General features: G+C 37.4%; 1 protein-coding gene across 2 annotated transcripts in view; it reads left to right on the top strand.

The window, feature by feature from the left end:
- The window catches only part of ERO1B (endoplasmic reticulum oxidoreductase 1 beta), a 64371-nt gene that overhangs the window by 22583 nt on the left and 17264 nt on the right, over positions 1–24524 (top strand). The window contains exons 4-9 of one of the 2 annotated variants that reach the window (XM_032609303.1): positions 2767–2808; positions 4627–4709; positions 9933–10006; positions 15668–15788; positions 15926–15972; positions 23608–23619. In XM_032609303.1, the coding sequence (XP_032465194.1) occupies positions 2767–2808; positions 4627–4709; positions 9933–10006; positions 15668–15788; positions 15926–15972; positions 23608–23619 (379 nt within the window). The remainder of the gene's footprint in view (positions 1–2766; positions 2809–4626; positions 4710–9932; positions 10007–15667; positions 15789–15925; positions 15973–23607; positions 23620–24524) is intronic. The other variant, XM_032609304.1, reaches the window with a different exon arrangement.

Genomic DNA, 24524 nt, shown 5'->3' with positions numbered 1-24524 from the left:
AAGCATCTTTTCAGGTGCTTATTGGCCATTTGTATATATTTGTCAGAAAAATGTCTATTCAGATCCTTTGCCCATTTTTGAATTTGAGTTGCCTTTTTATTGCTCAGTTGTGAGAGTTACTTGGTTTTGCACAATATGTGTTTCTAAGTTGTTTTTTTTGCGGTACGCGGGCCTCTCACTGTTGTGGCCTCTCCCGTTGCGGAGCACAGGCTCCGGACGCGCAGGTTCAGCGGCCATGGCTCACGGGCCCATCCACTCTGCGGCATGTGGGATCTTCCCGGACCGGGGCACGAACCTGTGTCCCCTGCATCGGCAGGCGGACTCTCAACTACTGCACCACCAGGGAAGCCCCTCTAAGTTGTTTTTATGTTAAAATAATCAGTTATTTATTGTCTACAGTGGATTATCCTCTGTAGTCTTAAATTTCTAATAAGAATAAATGAAGGTGTTTATTTGCATGTGAATCCCCAACATAAGAAATCTAACGTAAGTATTTAAAAATTTCTGTCTATTCCCTTCCCAGTGTCGTTCTCTTTCCTTTCTTTCCAGAGATGAAAACTATCCCTTTATGTTGGTTCTTTGAACTAATGTGAGGATATTTGTATTTCTCTCTCTGGGGAAAATTCAGTAGGCGTTTCATATTGAACCCAAACTTGTCATGATACAGAGTTACAATTTGCATTCTATAACTTGAAGTCTAATTTAATCGTGAGGCTCACTTAATTTTATAATTTGCAGATTGCTTCATATTGTTAGTGGCAACAACTAGGTTTATTTCATGTTTGATTTTAGTTATTAACTTTACATTTATCATTACTTTTTAAAAAATATTTATTTACTTGGCTGCGTCGGGTCTTAGTTGGGGCATGCAGGCTCAGTAACTGTGGCTTGCGGGCTCTAGAGCGCAGGCTGCGTAGCTGTGGCACACAGGCTTAGTTGCCCTGTGGCGTGTGGGATCTTAGTTCCCCAACCAGGGATCGAACCGGCATCCCCTGCATTGCAAGGCAGATTCTTAACTATTGGACCGCCAGGAAAGTCCCCTATCATTACTTTTAATAATTCTTTTTTGTGATTTTTATGTTATTCATGATGATCATCTGTGGTGCCTATCCCCATATTTCTCAATAGCCTGTATTAAGATTTACTTAAGTCAGGTTACTGCATTCAGCATCAAACCTTTTAAAAAGCTGCTAGTACTTTAGTTTTAGCATATTATACTTGTTAGAGGACAACAGTAATGAGAGGGCATTTTAATAAGTATTCCATATTTTAAGTTCAGGGTCTGATAACTATAACTGCTACATTTGACTTGAGTTTTATACTTTTCTCTCTTCTGCCTTCTGTTAGTGGTGCTAAAAAACACTGAGATGATAAAATATTGGCAGCAAGTAACGTTTTAGCTATATGTTATTGGGGGAAATTTCTTATCATTATTATTTACATTCTTCAACCTGACAGAAAAATATTTATTCTGAATATTTGACTAAACTTTATCTATGAAACATGAAAAAGTTTTAATGGGTAATTTGCAATTAATTTGATAGCCCATAGATTCAGATGTTGGAAATCAGTTCCCTGGGTTGATCAGAGGATCAACCTGGGATTGCCTCTTTCAGATATGATTTTTGCTCGATTGTGTTTGATAAACCAGCTGTAATAATTCATAGATTTATTTAAGCCTGAAACTAATTATTGGTTTTACAGAAAAGAAAGACCTACGTGAATTTCTTACATTGGTAAACCCTAGATTACCTAGATTGGTAAGCCCTAGGTTAATCATATGAGCCAAGGAAACTTTTTTTAAAAATCTTATTGAAGTGTGGCTGATCTACAATGTTGTTAATTTCTGCTGCACAGCAAAGTGACTCAGTTATACGTATATATACTTTTTCATATTCTTTTCCACTTTGTTTATTTTATTTTATTTTCTATTTGTTTTTGTGGTGCGCGGGCCTCTCCCTGCTGTGGCCTCTCCCGTTGCGGAGCACAGGCTCCGGACGCGCAGGCTCAGCGGCCGTGGCTCACGGGCCCAGCCGCTCCGCGGCATGTGGGATCTTCCCGGACCGGGGCACGAACCCGTGTCCCCTGCATTGGCAGGCGGACTCTCAACCACTGCGCCACCAGGGAAGCCCCCATTTTGTTTTTTCGCAGGATATTGAATATAGTTCCCTGTGCTGTACAGTAGGACCTTGTTGTTTATCCACCCTATATATAATCATTTGCATCTGCTAATCCCAAACTCCCAGTCCATCCCTCCCCCACCCCCCCTTCCCCTTGGCAACCACAGGTCTGGCAAAGAACTTACTCTTGCTTTCTAGTATTAATTCAAAAGTATGTAAATTTCAGATGTCTACTTAGAGCAGAAATTTAAATTAAGCATAATATATTTCAAATAATTTTTAATTTTTAAAAAGTTGTTTCTGTGGAAAGAAAATTTATGGAAAAAGTGGTTTTGCTAGGTTTTTTTTTAAACCTAAAAATTATGTAACCTATTAATTACTGCATTGAGAGTTATTAGAGCTGATTTTGACACTCTTTGTTTCAGTTTTCTATACTGTGATTTACAAGCCTGTAAATTGGGATAGTTGTTTACCTTTCATCTCAGGAGGTAGTATGAAAACAGAATTTGAATGAATGTATATTTTCTCCTCATGGACTAAAATAAAATAGCCTTTGAATTAGAACAGTGGCATTAATAATTCATGAAGAAATCTCAAAAAATGAAAATATCATTTTCTAAATTTTTGTTTTTGTTCTTCTTTTAAGAGTAAAATTCCAGTTGGAATTAAAGCTGGGAGTTCTAATAAGGTGAGTCACTTTTCTTCATTAAATACTTCTGCTTGGGCTTCCCTGGTGGCGCAGTGGTTGAGAGTCCGCCTGCCGATGCAGGGGACACGGGTTCGTGCCCCAGTCCAGGAAGATCCCACATGCCGCAGAGCGGCTGGTCCCGTGAGCCGTGGCTGCTGAGCCTGCGTGTCCGGAGCCTGTGCTCCGCAACGGGAGAGGCCACAGCAGTGAGAGGCCCGAGTACCACAAAAAAAAAAAAAAAAAAAAAAAAAAAAATACTTCTGCTTTACATCGTGAAACTTGCCCCTTACTGCTTGTTGTAGTTGCTGAAGAGAACCATGATATGGTTAGTTAGGAATGGACACATTTTTGTCTGAGAATCCCAAATCCTTAATTTTGTAGCAAGCAGTGAGGTGTAGTGTATTCTTTACAATTAAACTATGTAGCTTCTTTTGAAATACTTTAGTTGTTTTTAGAACTTCTAGAATAACTATAAAGTGCTGTAGTCAGTGTCAGTTTACCTAATCAACAGGCATTTTGTCAGGCATGTATTTTTACTCTTCTGTTTCAGCTGTTTTCAACTATTTCAGTCATATTCAGGATTATATTGTATAAGAGTAAACAATTATCAAGATATTTTGAGCATAGTACTTTTCAATGGCATTAAAAGGTTATCCTTTTCCTCTTATGGGGTATGTCATAATCTACTTGGCCATTCATATGTTTTTAAATAACAGTGTGTTTCTAGCTTTTCACTATCATACATATGTAATAAAGATCATCCTACCCTCTCTCTCTGCTTCCCTATGCATCCTCTCTCCATTTTCTTGTGTTCTCTACCTTTGCAGTCTTTGGTTTACACTCCCTCTTTTATTTATTTTTGTTTCAGATCTACAATAAATAGTATAAAGACAATTGAAATCCCTTCTGAACTCCTTCCCAATCCCATTATATTTCCTTCCTCCCTAGAGCTAGCCACTTTGCTGAAGTTGATGTCTATCCTTCTGTGATACTTTTTCTTTTTATATTGTATTATACATGTATCCCCAAGTAATATATAGATCTGTTATACAAAATTTAAAACAATTTTTAATATTATATTTTGTATTTCTTCAAGTTAAAAACATTTTTTTTTACTTTACATTTTTACGTGGTATTGTGCTTTTGAAATTTTGTCTCTGCTAATATATGTAGATTTTGTTAATTTTAATAGCTGCAAAATATTCAGTTGTATAGATATTTCTATAATTGTGTGAATAGCCATTCCTCTGTTGATGGACATTTCAATTGTTTTCAGGTTTTTGCTATCACAAACAATGACGCACTGGCATCTTTGTCTTTCGTCGAATTGTGCACATATGTAAGAGTTTCTCTAGGTCTATATTTAGAAGTAAGATTGCTGGGCCAAAGGGGATGCCTATCTCAACATTACAGGAGAGTACCAAATAACTTTCTAAAGTGGTTTTGGTTTTTGTTTTTAAATGTTGCTCTGGATATGGATTCAGCAGTGGGACTGCTGGCTCAAGGGTTTATTCATATTTACAGCTCTCCATAAATATTGTTAAATTACTTTCCCAAGAGGGTCTTCTCAGTTCACATCATCACCAACATACCAATGCAAATTGCTACATTTTTAATGTCTTTGCTTATTTATTAGGTGGAAATTTGTGACACATTTTCATTTGCATTTCTTCCATGTGTTAGGGATTCTGATAATAGGATGTATCTATATTTAGTATACATCATCATTGACAAACTGACTCTTCTGCCAATGGAACCTGAAATAAAGACAAAGGTAATAATTGATACTAAACTTACATATTATGAATTTCTTTTCAGTACTTGAAAGTGGCAAACAATACCAAAGAATTAGAAGATTGTGAACAAGCTAGTAAACTGGGAGCAATTAACAGCACATTAAGGTAAATTTCATTTTAGTAGTATTAAGAAAATATTCCCTTGTTTAATTTATTTATGATAGAAATCTTTGGTTTTTCTTGTGATTTAGATTAAACATTAAAGTTTCAACTAATCTTTGAAAGGAAAAAGTTACTCTTTATCCTAAATTTCATGATAGCTTTGCTTCCTCTTAGCTTATTCTGAAATTTCTAAGTCATCAATAATGACTATTAAAAAGGAAAAATTTAGGTGATTTCTCATTTAGCAGGGTTTATGGGTCCATTCTTCCTGATTATTATGGGAAAAGGAACTTGAATCTCTTAGTCTTTTTAAAATAGTAATTCAATCTATATGTTACATTTTGAACGGTAAAGGTTTCTATTAACATAACTGTTAATGTTTCATAGATTTTTTTTTTCTGTTGACTTTATTTGCTCTAAGTACAAACCTGCTTTTGAAGGCCAACATGAGTAATTTGTAAGTGGTCTCAGATTATGCAGTGTAAAATGAGCAGATCTGTAGTTGTGAGTGGGGAAGGGAATATTACAGAAGTTCTTTTTAATTTCCCTGTTAAGATTTGTAATTATGTACTATAATTGTTAAAGACAATAAAGTTAGTAGTTTTATGTATCTTATTTATTGATGAAAAATTCTAATATATAAAAGTAGAAAGGATAATATAATAAACACCCATATATCCTCTACTCCAAATGAATAAATGTTAACATTTTCTACCATGTTTATGAGAAAAGAGAAATGCCAAAGATGAATTTGAAATCCCCCATGTTTATTCCCCAATCCTGTTTTCTTCCCTCTTTCCTTAGAGATAACTGAATTTGGTATGTATCCAAGTCCATGTTTTTGTTTTTAATTTATATATATATATAGTTTGTGTATATGATTTTATTTTTCCTTTATGTAAATGATATAATGTGATAATTAACATTCTGCAACTCTTTTTACACTGCACATTTTGCTTTCTAGATACATCCATGTTAGAATGAGACAAATCTCTATGTTTTTTTAGCTGATAAATGGTTTTCATCATATAAATATGCCATATTTTGCTTATCTATTCCCCTACTGATGGCCATTTAGGTTGTTTCAAATTTTTTACTTCTACAAATTATGCCACCTTGAGCATCCTTGCTAATGTTTTTTGTATACACTGGAAATAAAATTGCTGAACCCTAAGCTTGCCCTCTTGCAGCTGTTCTTCATATAGCCTGGTGGCTTTTCTAAAACACTTGTGTGGCTAGGTATGGCCTCCAGCACTGAGAACTTGCTTTGTTCTCCACATCCTTGCCAAAAATTGGTAATGTTTGATAAGTGTGGAATAGCATCTCATTTTTCCTTAATTATATTTTGTTGATTATTAGTGAGTTTGGGCATTGTTTCCTCTTGTTTATTCGGCATTCCGGTTTCTTACTCATTCAACAAACGAATGCCTACAATATGCCAGGTGCTATTCTAGGATTATAGCGGTGTAAGTGGGAAACAAATTCCAGCACTCCTGCAGCTTAATCCTAGGCAGAGATGTGCAAGAAACAGGTAAAGTTAGTGCTAAGTAATAAAATGATGATGAGTGCCAGGCAGAAAAATGATGCAGGGAAGAGTGAGAGAGAGGGCTAGGGGTGAAGGTGGTTGCACTGTTTTAAATTGTTGGTCCAAGAAGGCCAGAGTGATAACAGGCAAAGCGCTCATGAAGGCCTGAGTCATAATATGGCTGCCTGGGCATGTAGCAGGTGGGGAACAGTATTCCAGGCATGCATAATGGTTAGTAAAAGGCCCTGAGGCCAGAGCTTGCCTAGACTGCTTGAGGAAGCACAAGGCCAGTGTGGCTGGAGTATAGTGAACAAGGACAAAGGAATGGAAGACAAAATCAGAAGATGCTAGGGATGGGAGGGGGCAGGAGTAAGGTGAGGTGGAGATCTTGTAGCATCTTGAAGACACTTATTATGAATATTGCTTTTAAAACTGAGTGGAATGAAAAGTCACTGGAGGATTTTGAGAGTGTGTGGGGAGCCAGGTGTTATGTCGTGGAAGCCTGCTTTATGTGGTTATTGTAGTAATCCTTGTAAGACATGACGGTGGTTTAGTTTAGGCTGGGGTGATGGCAGTGGAAATGATGAGAGGTGGTCAGATTCTGGATAGATTTTGGAGGTAGAGCTGAGAGTATTTGCTGAAGGATTGGATGTAGGGTATGAAAACAGAGAGGAGCTAAGAATGATTACAAGATTTGGTTGTAAAAAAAAAAGGAGCTGCCATTTATTGAACTGGGGGCACCTACCAGAGGAGCAAGTTTGATGGGAAATTTTAGTTCAGCCTTGGACTTGTTAAGTTTGAGCTGCCTGTGAAATGTCCAGCAGGCAGTTGGATATACAAGTCTCAATTTCAGGGGAGGGGTCTGGGCTATAGATAAAATGTGGGAGTCATTCAGTGAATGTGTGATATTTAAAAACCATAAACCTGAGTGAGATTACCAAGGAGAGAATATAAATAGAGAAGTGATCCAGGGACTCGGCCTTAAGTTATCATAAGATTTTGAGGTAGATTGCCTGTTAATAGTCTTTGCTATCTTTTCCTCCATTGGAGAAGGGGTGCATTTTAAAATCATTCTGTAGGCATTCTTCATATAATCTGATAATAATTCTTTGTTGCCTGTATGGGTTGTTAGGGCTTGTCTTTTAATTTTGCTTATGGATTTTTGTTGTTAAACTGAAGTTATTAATTTTTTAAACTTTTAAGTTTAACACACACATAATAAAGTATACAAATCTTAAGTATAAAGGCCAATTTAATTTTACAAAGTAAACCAGCTCTATTATTCACCATCCAGAACAATATACTTGCTACCCAGAAGATCACATTATGTACTTTCCTAGCCATTACCACCTTCCAGAGTTAATCATGATTTTGAGTTATGTTAGTAAAGATTAGTTTTGCCCATTTATATACATGGAATAATATAGTGTGTATTCTTTTGTATCTGGCTTATTTTATTTAACATTATGTTGAATAATATTATGCTGGATGTCTTGGCCATTTCACAAAATATTTAGGTGGATATTTGCTGGTACATTTGGCATGCATTTCTGTGGCGAATATACCTAGGAGTGGAATTAAGAACTGCCAAATGGTTTTCCAAAATGACTGTACCAAAATACATTGCTGCTAGTAGTAGTGTACAGGAGTTCCTCATTCCACAGCTTCTCCGACAATCGGTAGTGTAATTTTTAAACAGCTTTATGGAAGTGTAATTGACACACAGTAAACTGCACCTATTCAAAATGTACAATGTGATGTTTTGACATGTGTACGTTCACAAAAATCAGCACAGTCAAGATGGTTATGTCTGCACTCCCCAAAGTTCTCATGCCCTAGTGTGATCCCTCCATCCCACCCCTTCCTGTCCCTGTTTCCCACTTCAAAGATGACTACTTCAACTCACGGCACTGTCTTGATAGAAAACCCTAGGTTAAGCCCAAGAGATTCTTCTTTAAGTACCGTGGCATCTATCTTCATACTGACTTTTTTTTTTTTTTTCATACTGACTTTTAGAAAAGCTGGACTAGATGACCTCTAAGGTTCCTTATAACTTGTTTATAAACCAAACTGGGCCAGCTCTATTAGCATTAGATTAACATTCCATATCTTTTCTGCTACCATGGCTTTAGGCAAGGGTTAGATGAAACAATCCAGAAAACTTCATCAAATAAGTGTGCTGAAAGTTCCTCTAAGTTAGTCATATTGCTCATAAGAAAATAGGCATTTACATCAAAATTGCTTTGTTCTTTACTATTTTCAGCAGAAGACTTATCTGATTAAACATAACTGTAGTTATCATTTTAGCTCTAACTAGAGCTTAGGCATTCTTGTTTTATGGCATCATATATTTCAGCTGAGTCACCTATGATATAAAATTTTCCATTAACTTTTATGAAGTTAGTTATATATTCCCATAGGAGAAAAAAAGTCCCATGGTAAATTGAATCGGAAATTTTTATTGGTAAAGTTGTTGTGGTGCGGCCAGCCTTATATACTTCCTGTAGTCGTTATGCTATGCAGCAGCTTCTCAAATACAAAATAAGTTATTGGCTATGACAGTACCACATTTATGAATACCTGATTTATACTTGGTACATCTTTTTTTTTTGCCTCATTTTTTTTCCTTTAGGGAATAAAGATGGTATATATGCTACCATCATGTATTTAAGACAGAGAAGGTCTGAATATAGGTTAAAGTGAATATAGGTCAAAGTTTATTTGAATGAGTGTAGTTTTTCCTTTATCAGTCCTCCAGGTCAGAAATCTTGATCATAGGACTTCCCTGGTAGTGCAGTGGTTAAGCATCTGCCTGCCAATGCAGGGGACACGGGTTTGAGCTCTGGTCCAGGAAGATCCCACATGCCGCGGAGCAGCTAAGCCCGTGCGCACAACTACTGAGCCTGTACTCTAGAACCCACGAGCCACAACTACTGAGCCCGCAAGGCACAACTACTGAAGCCCACGCACCTAGAGCCTGTGCTCTGCAACAAGAGAAGCCACCGCATTGAGAAGCCCAGGCACCACAACGAAGAGTAGCCCCCGCTTGCCGCAACTAAAGAAAGCCCGCGCACAGCAATGAAGGCCCAATGCAGCCAAAAATAAATAAATACATCTATTTATTAAAAAAAAGAAATCTTGAACATAGATTTTGTTAAATGTGACATAATGTGTAAAATGAATGATATACTGTGATGAAAGTGACATTGGTGTTTCTAGGGAATAGCACATTGGATGGAAGATCCTAGAAATGCATTTTTTAGTATTTTGGATTGTATAAGTAGAGAAGCAATTTAAATTAAAAGAATTATGAAAGTAAATTTAATTCCTACTTTAGGAAAAAATAATACATAGTTAACTACAATTTCTAAGTCAGTTAAAAAGACCAGCCTGAATTTCGTGTTTAACTACGTCTTATATATATTTGTAAGTTAGTTTTCTGGTCAAAGTAGTTATCATTGAACTAGGGCTAAAATAGTTTTAATATAGTTAAGAAATATAAATCACTCACAGAAATAAATATGTCTTTCATATAACTTGTTTTAATCATTCCTTCATGTGACTGCTAACTGAATTTGTAACACCATCTAATTAATAAAGATGTGATCTCAGATTATCTATTTTTAGTACACTAGAATACAGTGTTAAAGTTTTCAACTCCAGATTTAATCCTTTTTCTTTTTTATTCCTCCTTCCCATAGTAATCAAAGCAGAGAAGCTTTCATTGACTGGGCAAGATATGATGATTCACAGGATCACTTTTGTGAACTTGATGGTAATAAAAGAAACTATTGTAATTACATTATTTTAACTTTAACCCTTTTAAGACCCTTAAATCAGTGAAGTTACAGTCAGAGTTATAGCTTAAAGACACAGGATGTTGTATGTGGATCTTATTATTCATAATGGTGTTTATTGAGAACCGATGTTCCAGGCCCCGTGCTAAGTGCCTTAAGTACATTATTTCTTAGCTTTACAACTACCCTAATAGGTGTGTATTATTTTATATCTGGGGAAACTGTCTCAAAAAGACAAAGTAACTTGCCCAAGATCACACAGTAGCAAGAGGCTGAGACAGGATTTAATCCCAGATCTGACTGAATCCCAAACCTGTCTTCTTTCCATTGTGACACCCCACCTCCTATGGACCTCTAATTCAAGCCACTTAGTTATAGGTCTGTGACCATGTTATAGAAACGTTCACACTCGAATTAGTTGGAGGTCTCAACAAACTAACATAAAGACACCTTCCAACATCGTGGAGGACTCTAATTTGACTTCCCCACAGCCCTCTTTCCAAGAGTCCCCTGGAATGGAATAAATGGCAGTTCAGTAGTAACTACCACTTCTTTTAACAGAAAATAATTGACGTGACTCAAAATTTTTTATCTATAGGAGAATACTCCCAATAATTGTGTTGAGTAGGCTTAAATCATTCATTTGACCTCTCTTTACCTTTTACCTTGGTATTGTTATTTTCTGGTGGTAGAAAAGAATTTGGGGTTCAACCATGCATAACTGAAAACAGGCAGCAGAAGTTCTTCTGAATTTTTAAAGCATCTGGCATGGTTTGCTTTCTAAAGACTTGTTTTAAAGATTCTTATGTAGAATTGTGTTTTTAATGCTGTCTGTAATGGAATAAATTACAGGGCGCTTCTACAATAGTATGGTAAATTGAGAAGATGCTGGGAGAGGGAGTGTTATTACCATGTTTTGTATGGTTTCAGCAAGGAAATTGTTAAGAAATCTGAACAAAGTTTTTTTGATATGATAATGGGCAATTCATAAATACCCCTATTATGATATTTGGAATTGGCAACGGTTTTATCAGAGCAAACAGTTGTTCCTGGGTAAGCACTCACGTGACTGACTGCTCTCATTTGCTTTTTGGTTGTCAATCTAATTATATTTGAGTGTTTAACACTCATAGTCACTTCTTTCCAACTTCTCATGTATTCTTTTATTAAAATATTCTGGATAGTGCTTATTTAACAGGTTTTCAGATTAAAAAATCATTTCTGTGAGTATATATTTCTCTTTAGGTATTTAGTAAAAAATACTACTCAATTGTAGAGATTGCTTGCTATGATTAAATTGATGTGTTCTATTATCTGTCATCAGTATAAATAGTGTTAATTAATTTTTCAGTAGTAGCTTCTTAAATCGTAAAAGTGGAAGAGGTGTCCTATAAAAATTTCCATAAAATCATCCTTTAAAAATTTTAGGATTACATATTAAAATAACTAGTTGTTTTTATATTTTTTAAATTAATTAATTTTTGGCTGTGTTGGGTCTTCATTGCTGTGCGTGGGCTTTCTCTAGTTGTGGCGAGCTGGGGCTACTCTTCGTTGTGGTATGCAGGCTTCTCACTGTGGTGGCTTCTCTTGTTGCGGAGCATGGGTTCTAGGCGCATGGGCTTCAGTAGTTGTGGCACGTGGGCTCAGTAGTTGTGGCTCGTGGGCTCTAGAGCGCAGGCTCAGTAGTTGTGGCGCACGGGCTTAGTTGCTCCGCAGCATGTAGGATCTTCCCGGACCAGGGCTCAAACCTGTGTCCCCTGCACTGGCAGGCAGATTCCTAACCGCTGTGCCACCTGTTTTTATATTTTATGTAATTCTTAAACACGTGAAACCATGCTACTAGTTGGATTACCACGATTCTCCTGGGTAGTAATGTTCATGTGCGTCCCAAAGATTTTTACCTACAGTTGAAAAAAAATACTATCAGAGTAGCTTTGGAGTCATTGTTTAGTTATTTCAGTAATCTAAAATCGTTAGATTAGGGACTTCCCTGGTGGTCCAGTGGCTAGGACTCTGTGCTCCCAGTGCAGGGGGCCTGGGTTCGATCACTGGTCAGGGAACTAGATCCTGCATGCCGCAACTAAGACCCGACGCAGCTAAATAAATAAATAAATACTTAAAAATAAAATAAAATCATTGGATTAAAACAAAAAGTCTGAAGAATATTCACCCCAGTTATTGGAATATAGTCAAACACCCTTGCTCTCTGCTGTTTTGTTTTTGGTTTTATCATTATTTGAAAGGAAAGATGATCCTCATAGATCAAATAATAGGTTTTTAAATAATTCAGTGGTTTAAGGTAAGCCGCTCTCCCTACCTCTATTCTTTTTTTTTTTGATATTTTTATGCATGGCTTGCTGCTTCCTTTGCTTCAGGTTTCTGCTCAAATGTCACCTCCTCAGAGAAGCCTGCTGTCATAAAAGAGTAATCACTTTCACTTTCTATCTCTTTGCACTGCTGCCTGCTCCCAGAGTACTAAGAACTATGTGAGAAACACTATTTAGTTTATCTGTATGTTGTCTGTCTTCATCTAGATTGTGAGCGACTTGAGAGCAAGGACCGTGTCTTTTTCTTCACGACTGTATCCCTAGTGCCTAGAACACTGCCTGGCCATGGTTCATGCCCAGTAAATATTTGCTCAATGAAGTAGTTAGTTCATAAATAACCTGAACAGTGTGATAGATTTTTACTTTTTATTTTTCCCCTTAAAACAGGTTCATTGATACATTAAAAATATTGCTTAAAACACTGGTTTCTAAATCTGCCTGTGTATCAGAATTACTTGGATGCTTTATAAACTATAGATTCTCCTTGACTGAGGAAATTATGTTTTAATAGTGCGTTAGTGGCAGTTTGGGGTAGCGTTGGAGATGGAGGCTTGAAGACTCAATCCTGAGTCTGTAACCTTATATTTTTTGTCTGTGTCCGTAAGCAAAAAGCTTACACGCCAAGTTGTCCTATGCAACCATTACGTATTAAGAGATATATGGGTTAGAAGGTGGGAAGGATGCCTGGCACCATAGAGCATGCAGTGTGGCCTCGTAACTCTAACACTAAATTAGGACAGTGAAAAGAAAATTCAACTGGGGAAAAAAGGTGTACTTGAGGAGGAGGAAAAAATATTGGTTCGAGTTGATGAATTCCCAGAATTAGGTATTTTGATTCAGTAGTAATTCTTTGAATCCTTAGGTATTGGTTAGCATGGTCAAAAAGAAAGAATAGCTTTGGAGCAGGTTTGTAGAGGGAGGAAAAAGAGAAAACTTTTTGAGGGGAGGACTTAATAGGGATCCAAGAGCATTACCTGAACGTATGATACAGCTGTACAAATGGAAAGAAGTTATAGTTTGGGAACAATTTAATTATGATCATGTCACAGGTGGCCCTGGGACTAAGGATGGATGTGTTTATAGGGAACCTCAGCCTGTGTATGCTTTCTCCCACATACGTTCCTCACTGTGGATGTCATGAAATTCTTGTCAGTATAGGTCAGGGGTTGACAAACTTTTTCTTCTGTAAATGGGCAGACAGTAAATATTTTAGGCTTTGTGAACCATATGGTCTCTCTTACAACTGCTCAACTCTGCCATAATAATGTGAAAGTGGCACATAAGCAAATGAACATGACTTGTGTTCCCATAAAACTTTCTTTACAAAAATACACAGCAGACCAGACTTGGCCTGTGGGCCATAGTTTGCTGATACCTTCTGTAGGGTTAACAAAACACCTTTTTCATGATTTGAAAAAGTATTAAATTTTTTAAAACAACTTTTGATTTGGGAATTAAGGGAATACACACTAAAAACATTAAGAACGTAAGTTTACTTAAGTACTTTAAAAACTGATATAATTGATTTTACTCATGTGACTTTCTACTCCCTTAGAGTATATTTTAAATCCATATACTTTAATATTTGAATCCAGGGTTTTTTTTTTTTCTTTGTTGGTTGTTTAATTGGGCGAAGAGGTTGATACTAATTCAATCTTCACATTCATAGATGACTGTACGTAGTATAGGCTTATGTGTGTGCACATACGTTCTTTATACATGTGTGTATACATGTATATGTCACTGGGTATATATTTATGATATTAATATCTCTAAAGCTTATATATGTAACTGAGTCAATTTTGCAAGGGAACTTGAGAACAGCTCAAAGAAATTTGAAATATATAACAGAAATTAGTGAATTGTAAAACTTAAAATTTTACTGTAAAATCCATATTTTATTAACTAAATGATTTGAATTTTTATTTTTCAATTAAGATTTTTTAAATTATTGTTTTAAGTCCTGATCAGTAAATGTCCTTCAACAGTTTCTGTTCATCCATCTGTAAGTTAGCGTTTTCTGTGCTTTAACTTATTTAGTGGAATATCTATATAATGTTAGTACTGGAAATAGAGCCAGTATTCTTCAAAATCATGTTTTCATTGTAAGTTAGACACCACTCATTTAGTAATGATAAGTTATGATTATCTTCATACTCTTTATACATCACAAAAGTATCAGGTAGTTTTTGAAAGGTATGGATCAGGATGCTGCTTTTTTTTCCCTTAAGATTATGGATCATCTCAATCTACGGTCATTGAATGGCCAATGAATATTTTTGACTGATAGGTAATGAAAGCAAGAGGGCCCATATTTTAATGACCATGTTTGTCCCTGTTTCAAGTCAGGTGTCCATATACCATTGATTTAATACCGTGACACCAAAAATTACGACACATATACATAAAAGAATACATCCATGCCAACATACATAGCATTTCAGCTTATAGGTGGTATTAGCATAGATGTGTGAAGCACAGTCATTATAATTTTTCTGTAGATCGCAAAGCTTGTGCTTCTTTTCTACCCAGAATGTGACCATTAAGACCATTTTTCTTCATCTTTTGTATCCCCCAGAGATCTCTATCAAAATGTTGTCCAAATAGTGGGGATCTAGTAAATACTAATTTGAGTTTCACCACAGAAAATGGTTATTTAATTTTAAATGTGTTAATAAATTCTTGAAGTTGTGCCTACTCACCGATATGTTAACCAATTAATATGTTAACCAATATATTAACATTGGTAAAAATAAATTTGTAACTTTTTTTTTACTACAACATTATGTAACTCTATGAATGATCGAATTTGAATCACAAAGTTACTACACCATTTACTTCCTAAGTCCAAGTAGAAAGTATCAGGGAAATCTTTTCTTTTTTTTTTTAGATACAATATATGCAAACAAAATAAACGTTTCAAGTATGTGTTTAGATAGATATATACATAGGGAGGCAATCACATAAAATATTAAGAACAGGTTATGATTCTGTTAGGTCTTTTCAGTCCTAGTGGTTAAAACTTAAGAAATGATTAATGCCTCTAATAAGGTAAAGCCTGTTACATTCCGTAAGAGGGCATTGAGCGTCCAAAAGAAAGGGAGCAGTTATATTTCCTCTCTCAAGTTCAAGTTATTTTAAGTCCTGGGTCAAGGACAGTCACAAGTGTGCTAACCACTCTACCATTTAAGTTGGAGATGACTTGAAAGCGTAGCATTTCTCTAACCTTTGGATAGTCCTGTTTGCTTTGTAATGGTAAATTTTAGATAAATAGTGAAATGTGGATGGTTTCATGAATTGTTTCTTGTTCAGATGAGAGATCTCCAGCTGCTCAGTATGTAGACCTTTTGCTGAATCCTGAACGTTACACTGGCTATAAAGGGCCCTCTGCGTGGAGAGTGTGGAACAGCATCTACGAAGAAAACTGTTTCAAGTAACTGGAGGGGGTAGGGGAAAGAGGAGGATTGACTAGAGGGAGGGTGGAAGAAGGGGAATACTTGTTTCTCTTGGAAAAAATTACATCAAAATGTCAAACCATTTTACGTTTGAGTTTTGTATTTTCTTTTTCAGGCCTCGATCTGTTTATCGTCCTTTAAATCCTCTGGCACCCAGCCGAGGTGGGTTTTTGATACATTTTCATGCTTTTAGAAATTGTTTACACGATACCTTTGTAATTATATGTTGAGAAAAATTTCAGCTATTTATATTTTTGCTTAATTTGAATGATCAAAAGTATAAGATTAGTTCATAGTTAGGTCTCAAGATTTCCACATTTTATACAATTACTGTCATTTATTGACTGCCTGATACGTGCCAGGCCCTAAACTAGGAGCTGTATATAAAATAAATTAGAATATATGAGTAATCCATATATATTAGAGGTTCCTGGGGAACTGGTAAAAATCTGAATGCCCAGGCCCTGTCCCATACCAGTTGTCACAGTCTGTGGAATTCGGACCCAGGCGTTGGTCTTTTTTAAGCTCTCCAGATGATTCCAGTCTGCAGCTGCTTTCAGAACCAGTGACTCATAGCATGCTTCTCTGACTTCAGTACGCATACAGATCACCTAGGAGCCTTGTTGAATACAGGTTCTGATTCTGTAAGTCGTGGGTGAGACTCCCAGGTGATGCCCAAGTGCTGATCAGTGCATGACTCTGATTCAGAAGGCTGCAGAGGAGCATCAGAAAGCTAGGTGGCCACTCTGCCACATCAGGCTGTTGAGCACATGAAATGTGGCGGGTGTGCAACTACATTTACGTCATTTTAGTTCATTTCAATTTAAAAACTGAAGCGCAGTATAAAATATTTTTGCCATTGAACGGAACCTGATTGTCTCGGTAGAACTACTTTAACTCTTGCATCACAAAACAAATTGTTGATGTACTGCAGTGCGTGTATACCTTTTACTTTTTAAAATGTGGATATTAGAAAACATTACAAATTTTTATTAGAAAAAAATTTAAATTACATATATGGCTGTTGTTATCGTTCTGTGGGACAGCATTGTCTCACATAGTTGGAGTTTATTCAATATAAAATTATTAGGCGTATCCTCAATCTATTCTCAGCGAGGACTCAAACCCTGGGAGCAGCCCTGTGATTGACGTGCCATTCTAATGCTTTCTTTAGACCAGGATTGATTTAGGAACTTGTATTTCCTGGTCTAGGTTCATCTCTTTAGGCATTTCTCAGAACCAGAGTGACTTAGGAAGTTTGATGAATGGACTGCTCTCAGATGTGCACTCACAGTGTGGCCAGTAGTTTTCCCAAATTCATCCTGAAACTGCTTAGGCAAGATAATCGGAGTGTGAAGAAGGTGTGCATGGCTTCTTATCCTTTGTCTCTTTTACTACTTTAACCTCATAACTTTTCCATTTTCAACTTAAATGTTTTTATTATACAAGATTTTGTAAAAATTGAAACAATGCAAAAGTTACATAAAGTAAAAAGGGAATGCTTCCCCCACCCCTACCTCCACACACTTTTTCTTTTCCATAGTACAGAGTTTGGAAGGTATCCTTTCAGACCTTTTCTATGATCACTTACTCTTTTTTTTTGGGGGGGGGGGCGGTACGCGGGCCTCTCACTGTTGTGGCCTCTCCTGTTGCGGAGCGCAGGCTCCAGACGCGCAGGCCCAGCGGCCATGGCTCACAGGCGCAGCTGCTCTGCAGCATGTGGGATCTTCCCGGACCGGGGCACGAACCCGTGTGCCCTGCATCGGCAGGCGGACTTCAACCACTGCACCACCAGGGAAGCCCTCTTTTTTTTTTTGGCTGTGCTGGGTCATCATTACTGTGCGCAGGCCTTCTCTAGTTGTGGCGAATGGGGGCTACTGTTCGTTGCAATGCACAGGCTTGTCATTGTGGTGGCCTCTGGTTGCGGAGCACGGGCTCTAGGTGTGCAGGCTTCAGTAGTTGTGGCTCGCGGGTTCTAGAGCGCAGGCTCAGTTGTGGCGCACGGGCTTTGTTGCTCCGCAGCATGTGGGATCTTACCAACCAGGGCTTGAACCCGTGTCCCCTGCACTGGCAGGCGGATTCCTAACCACTACATCACCAGGGAAGCCCTTTTTTTTAAACATCTTTATTGGAGTATAATTGCTTTATAGTGTTGTGTTAGTTTCTGCTGTATAACAAAGTGAATCAGCTATATGTATACATATCTCCCCATATCCCCTCCCTCTTGTGTCTCCCTCCCACCCTCCCTATCCCACCCCTTTAGGTGGTCACAAAGCATGGAGCTGATCTCCCTGTGCTATGCTGCTGCTTCCCACTAGCTAGCTATTTTACATTTGGCAGTGTATATATGTCCAGGCTACTCTCTCACTTCGCCCCAGCTTACCCTTCTCCCTACCTGTAGCCTCAAGTCCATTCTCTACGTCTGCATCTTTATTCCTGTCCTGCCCCTAGGACAGGACCAGTTTTTTTTTTTTAGATTCCGTATATATGGATCACTTACTCTTAAAGCAGAAAATGTAATTGTTCATTTAATAAAAGCATCAAGTCCTAAGAAATACTTCACTTCCATATTATGATAAACTAGAGACATGAGGCTGTAGGAAAGCTGAAGAAAGGAAGGAAAGTGCATAGAGAAAAGGATAGAGGGAGGAAAGAGGAGCAGAGAAAAAACAAGTGTAGAAGAGGGAGACAAAAGACTAGGTAAGGGAGAGAATGGGTCCTGGGTGATAAGTGGGTACCCCAGGAAGTAATGCAACAGTTCTCACTAATGCTGTTTATATGCTTTCTCCACTGAAACTGCCAATTGTCGAGTAACAGCTGTTTAATATTTTTTTTGAATTTTACTTTTTTATACAGCATGTTCTTATTAGTCATCCATTTTATACACATCAGTGTATACATGTCAGTCCCAATCTCCCAATTCATCACACACACCCCCCACCCCCTGCTGCTTTCCTCCCTTGGTGTCCATACATTTGTTCTCTACATCTGTGTCTCACTTTCTGCCCTGCAAACTGGTTCATCTGTACCATTTTTCTAGGTTCCACATATATGCGTTAATATACGATACTTGTTTTTTTTCTTTCTGTCTTACTTCACTCTGTATGACAGTCTCTAGATCCATCCACGTCTCTACAAATGACCCAATTTCGTTCCTTTTTATGGCTGAGTAATATTCCTTTGTATATATGTACCACATCTTCTTTATCCATTCGTCTGTCGACGGGCATTTAGGTTGCTTCCATGACCTGGCTATTGTAAATAGTGCTGCAATGAACATTGGGGTGTATGTCTCTTTTTGAATTATGGTTTTCTCTGGGTTTAGGCCCAGTAGTGAGATTGCTGGGTAATATGGTAATTGTATTTTTAGTTTTTTGAGGAACCTCCATACTGTTCTCCACAGTGGCTGTTATCAATTTACATTTCCACCAAGAGTGCAAGAGGGTTCCCTTTTCTCCACACTCTCCAGCATTTGTTGTTTGTAGATTTTCTGATGATGCCCATTCTAACTGGTGTGAGGTGATACCTCACTGTAGTTTTGATTTGCATTTCTCTAATAATTAGTGATGTTGAGCAGCTTTTCATGTGCTTCTTGGCCATCTGTATGTCTTCTTTGGAGAAATGTCTGTTTAGGTCTTCTGCCCATTTTTGGATTGGGTTGTTTTTTTAATATTGAGCTGCATGAGCTGTTTATATATTTTGGAGATTAATCCTTTGTCCGTTGATTTGTTTGCAAATATTTTCTCCCATTCTGAGGGTTTTCTTCTTGTCTTGTTTATGGTTTCCTTTGCTGTGCAGAAGGTTTTAAGTTTCATTAGGTCCCATTTGTTTATTTTTGTTTTTATTTCCATTACTCTGGGAGGCAATCAAAAAAGATATTGCTGTGATTTACATCAAAGAGTGTTCTTCCTGTGTTATCCTCTTAAGAGTTTTATAGTGTCCGGTCTTACATTTAGGTCTCTCATCCATTTTGAGTTTATTTTTGTGTATGGTGTTAGGGAGTGTTCTAATTTCATTCTTTTACATGTAGCTGTCCAGTTTTCCCAGCACCACTTATTGAAGAGACTGTCTTTTCTCCATTGTATATCCTTGCTTCCCTTGTCATAGATTAGTTGACCATAGGTGCATGGGTTTATCTCTGGGCTATCTGTCTTGTTCCATAGATCTATATTTCTGTTTTTGTGCCAGTACCATATTGTCTCGATTACTGTAGCTTTGTAGTATAGTCTGAAGTCAGGGAGTCTGATTCCTCCAGCTCCACTTTTTTCCCCTCAAGACTGGTTTGGCTATTCGGGGTCTTTTGTGTCTCCATACAAATTTTAAGATTTTTTTGTTCTAGTTCTATAAAAAATGCCATTGGTAATTTGATAGGGATTGCATTGAATCTGTAGATTGTTTTGGGTGGTATAGTCATTTTCACAATATTGATTCTTCTAGTCCAAGAATATGGTGTATATTTCCATCTGTTGGTATTGTCTTTAATTTCTTTCATCAGTGTCTTTTTTTTTTTTTTTTTTTTTTTTTTTTTGCAGTACGTGGGCCTCTCACTGTTGTGGCCTCTCTCGTTGCGGAGTCCAGGCTCCGGACGCACAGGCTCAGCGGCCATGGCTCACGGGCACAGCCGCTCCGCGGCATGTGGGATCCTCCCGGACCGGGGCACGAACCCGTGTCCCCTGCATCGGCAGGCGGACCCCCAACCACTGCACCACCAGGGAAGCCCTCATCAGTGTCTTACAGTTTTCTGCATACAAGTCTTTTGTCTCCCTAGGTAGATTTATTCCTAGGTATTTTATTCTTTTTGTTGCAGTGGTAAATGGGAGTGTTTCCTTAATTTCTCTTTCAGATTTTTCATCGTTAGCGTATAGGAATGCAAGAGATTTCTGTGCATTAATTTTCTATCCTGCAACTTTACCAAATCATTGATTAGCTCTAGTAGTTTTCTGGTGGCATCTTTAGGATTCTCTGTATGTAGTATCATGTCATCTGCAAACAGTGACAGTTTTACTTCTTCTTTTCCAATTTGTATTCCTTTTATTTCTTTTTCTTCTCTGATGCTGTGGCTAGGACTTCCAAAACTATGTTCAATAATAGTGGTGAGAGTGGGCAGCCTTGTCTTGTTCCTGATCTTAGAGGAAATGCTTTCAGGTTTTCACTGTTGCAAATGATGTTTGCTGTGGGTTTGTCATATGTGGCCTTTATTATGTTGAGGTAGGTTCCCTCTGTGCTCACTTTCTGGAGAGTTTTTATCATAAAAGGGTGTTGAATTTTGTCAAAAGCTTTTTCTGCATCTGTTGAGATGATCATATGGTTTTTACTCTTCAGTTTGTTAATATGGTGTATCACATTGATTGATTTGCGTATATTGAAGAATCCTTGCATCCCTGGGATAAATCCCACTTGATCATGGTGTTTCATCCTTTTAATGTATTGTTGGATTGTGTTATTTTTGTTGAGGATTTTTGCATCTATATTCATCAGTTATATTGGTCTGTAATTTTCTTTTTTTGTAGTATCTTTGTTTGATTTTTGTGTCAGGGTGATGGTGGCCTCATAGAATGAGTTTGGGAGTGTTCCTTCCTCTGCAGTTTTTTGGAAGAGATTGAGAAGGATGGGTGTTAGCTCTTCTCTAAATTTTTGATAGAATTCACCTGTGATGGCATCTTCTCCTGGATTTTTGTTTCTTGGAAGATTTTTAATCACAGTTTCAATTTTATTACTTGTGGTTGGTCTGTTCATACTTTCTATTTCTTCCTGATTCCATCTTGGAAGGTTATACCTTTTTAAGAATTTGTCCATTTCTTCCAGGTTGTCCATATTATTGGCATAGAGTTGCTTGTAGTAGTCTCTTAGGATGCTTTGTATTTCTGCAGTGTCTGTTGTAACTTCTCCTTTTTCATTTCTAATTTTGATTTGAGTCCTCTCCCTCTTTTTCTTGATGAGGCTGGCTAATGGTTTATTAATTTTGTTTATCTTCTCAAAGAACCAGCTTTTAGTTTTATTGATCTTTGCTATTGTTTTCTTTGTTTCGATTTCATTGATTTCTGCTCTGATCTTTATGATTTTTTTCCTTCTGTTAACTTAGGGTTTTGTTTGTTCTTTTTTCTCTAGTTCCTTTAGGTGTAAGGTTAGATTGTTTATTGGAGATTTTTCTTGTTTCTTGAGGTAGGCTTGTATAGCTATAAACTTCCCTCTTAGAACTGCTTTTGCCACATCCCGTAGGTTTTAGATCATCGTGTTTTCATTGTCGTTTGTCTCTAGGTATATTTTGATTTCCTCTTTGATTTCTTCAGTGATCTCTTGGTTATTTAGTAACATATTGTTTAGCCTCCATGTGATTGTGTTTTTTTCCCTGTAATTCATTTCTAATCTCATAGCTTTGTGGTCAGAAAAGATGCTTGATATGATTTCAGTTTTCTTAAATTTACTGAGACTTGATTTGTGACCCAAGATGTGATCTTTCCTGGAGAATGTTCCATGCGCACTTGAGAAGAAAGTGTAATCTGCTGTTTTGGATGGAATGTCCTATAAATATCAATTAAATCTATCTGGTCTATTGTGTCATTTAAAGCTTGTGTTTCCTTATTAATTTTCCATTTGGAAGATCTGTCCGTTGGTGTAGGTGAGGTGTTATCTGTCCGTTGGTGTAAGTGAGGTGTTAAAGTCCCCCACTATTATTGTGTTACTGTCGATTTCCTCTTTTATAGCTGTTAGCAGTTGCCTTATGTATTGCGGTGCTCCGATGTTGGGTGCATAAATATTTACAATTGTTATATCTTCTTCTTGGATTGACACTACATTATGTAGTGTCCTTCCTTGTCTCTTGTAACATTCTTTATTTTAAAGTCTGTTTTATATGAGTATTGCTACTCCAGCTTTCTTTTGATTTTCATTTGCATAGAATATCTTTTTGTATCCCCTCACTTTTAGTCTTAATGTGTCCCTAGGTCTGAAGTGGGTCCCTTGTAGACAGCATGTATATGGGTCTTGTTTTTGTATCCATTCAGCAAGCCCGTGTCATTTGGTTGGAGCATTTAATCTATTCACGTTTAATGTAATTATCAATATGTATGTTCTTAGTACCATTTTCTTAACTGTTTTGGGTTTGTTTTTGTAGGTCCTTTTCTTCTCTGTGTTTCCCACTTACAGAAGTTCCTTTAGCATTTGTTGTAGAGCTGGTTTGGTGGTTAATATTCTTAACTGTGTTTCTTCCACACTATTCCTGGCTTCCACAGCTAGCTTTCCAACAGCTTTTTTCCAAAAATGAAATTTTCTGTCAGAATTCCACATGTAAAGTTAATCAAGACAGCGCTGCTGTGGAGCCTGAAAGCCCAGCCTTCTGGCCTCTCCCCCACATCTAGGCAGCCCCATAACCCCTGCAGGGATGCTTTCACTGACTAGAGTTTGGGAAGTGCTTTTATTAAGGTGACTATGTGCTGAGGAGCAGTAGCTTAAAAAAGAAAAGTACTCCAGTCTGGAAACACATGTTCAGAGAGTTGTGTGCATAATGATTAAAGGAGTGACTGTATATTTGTTAATTATTGAAACGAGTGGTCTTTATGATTGTTTAGTTACTCTCTGATACTAATTATTGCATAAAACATATGTGAAAATCTTGTACTCTTTGGCCTATATTCTTATTAAGAAGTCTTATTTACAGGGTAACTATACACTGAGCAAGGTTCATGGTATAATTAATAGTTTAACACATAGTAAGTTTTAATCCCATAAATAAATAGGATTGGAATCTGAAATGTGTAAGACATTTTCTAAAATCCTGTCTATTATTTTCTCTTTCAGGAGAAGATGATGGTAAGTTAAAAGTCTCATGTTTGCTTAAAATGTAGAAGAAATGCCTTTAATGATCAAAATTTGATTTTTTTCCTGTTTTTAATTCAAAAGAAAGTATCCTATTTTTTTTTTTCCAGAAAATAGCTACCAATCAATGGTGACCAAAAAAAGAAGAGTGTTTTTTATAATTTAAAGTTACCCTATGTTAGGGACTTCCCTGGTGGCGCAGTGGTTAAGAACCTGCCTGCCAGTGCAGGGAACATGGGTTCGATCTCTGATCCACGAAAATCCCACGTGCTGTGGAGCAGCTAAGCCTGTGCGCCACAGCTATTGAGCCTGTGCTCTAGAGCCCACGAGGCACAACTACTGAAGCCTGCGTGCCTGGAGCCCGTGCTCCACAACAAGAGCAGGCACCGCAATGAGAAGCCCGTGTACTGCAACAAAGAGTAGCCCCCGCTCGCCGCAACTAGGGAAAGCCCGCGCACAGCAACAAAGACCCAACACAGTCAAAAATAAATAAATAAATGTATTTATTAAAAAAAATAAAGTTACCCTATGTGTCAAGGGCACTGTGATGGGCATTGTAAAGGATAGAAAGATGTATAAAACATGCCTTCCCTCTAGGAGCTAAAAATATGTATAGTGGGAATGATCAGCACTGTACATAAGTGATAATAAAGAAGTATTACATACATAGTACAACAGTAGGTGGTGTAGCTCTTCAGAGGTAGAACAGATCCTGCCTCACTGGGAAAATTTACTGGAGGAGGTCGCATTTGAGATGGAGTTGAATGATGGACTGATTTACAGCCTGAAGAATTGGATAGTGTGTGCTACTTGGATGACAGCATGGACCAAGGGGTTGAGAAAGGAAAAACAAGGCATGTTTGGGGAGACTGGGAAAGACTTCATATATGGGGTAATTT

This window comes from Phocoena sinus, chromosome 16 (genome assembly GCF_008692025.1).
Source record: "Phocoena sinus isolate mPhoSin1 chromosome 16, mPhoSin1.pri, whole genome shotgun sequence".
Classification (NCBI taxonomy): domain Eukaryota; kingdom Metazoa; phylum Chordata; class Mammalia; order Artiodactyla; family Phocoenidae; genus Phocoena; species Phocoena sinus.
The sequence above is the reverse complement of the archived record's forward strand: the minus strand, read 5'-3'. Positions and strand labels throughout refer to the sequence as shown.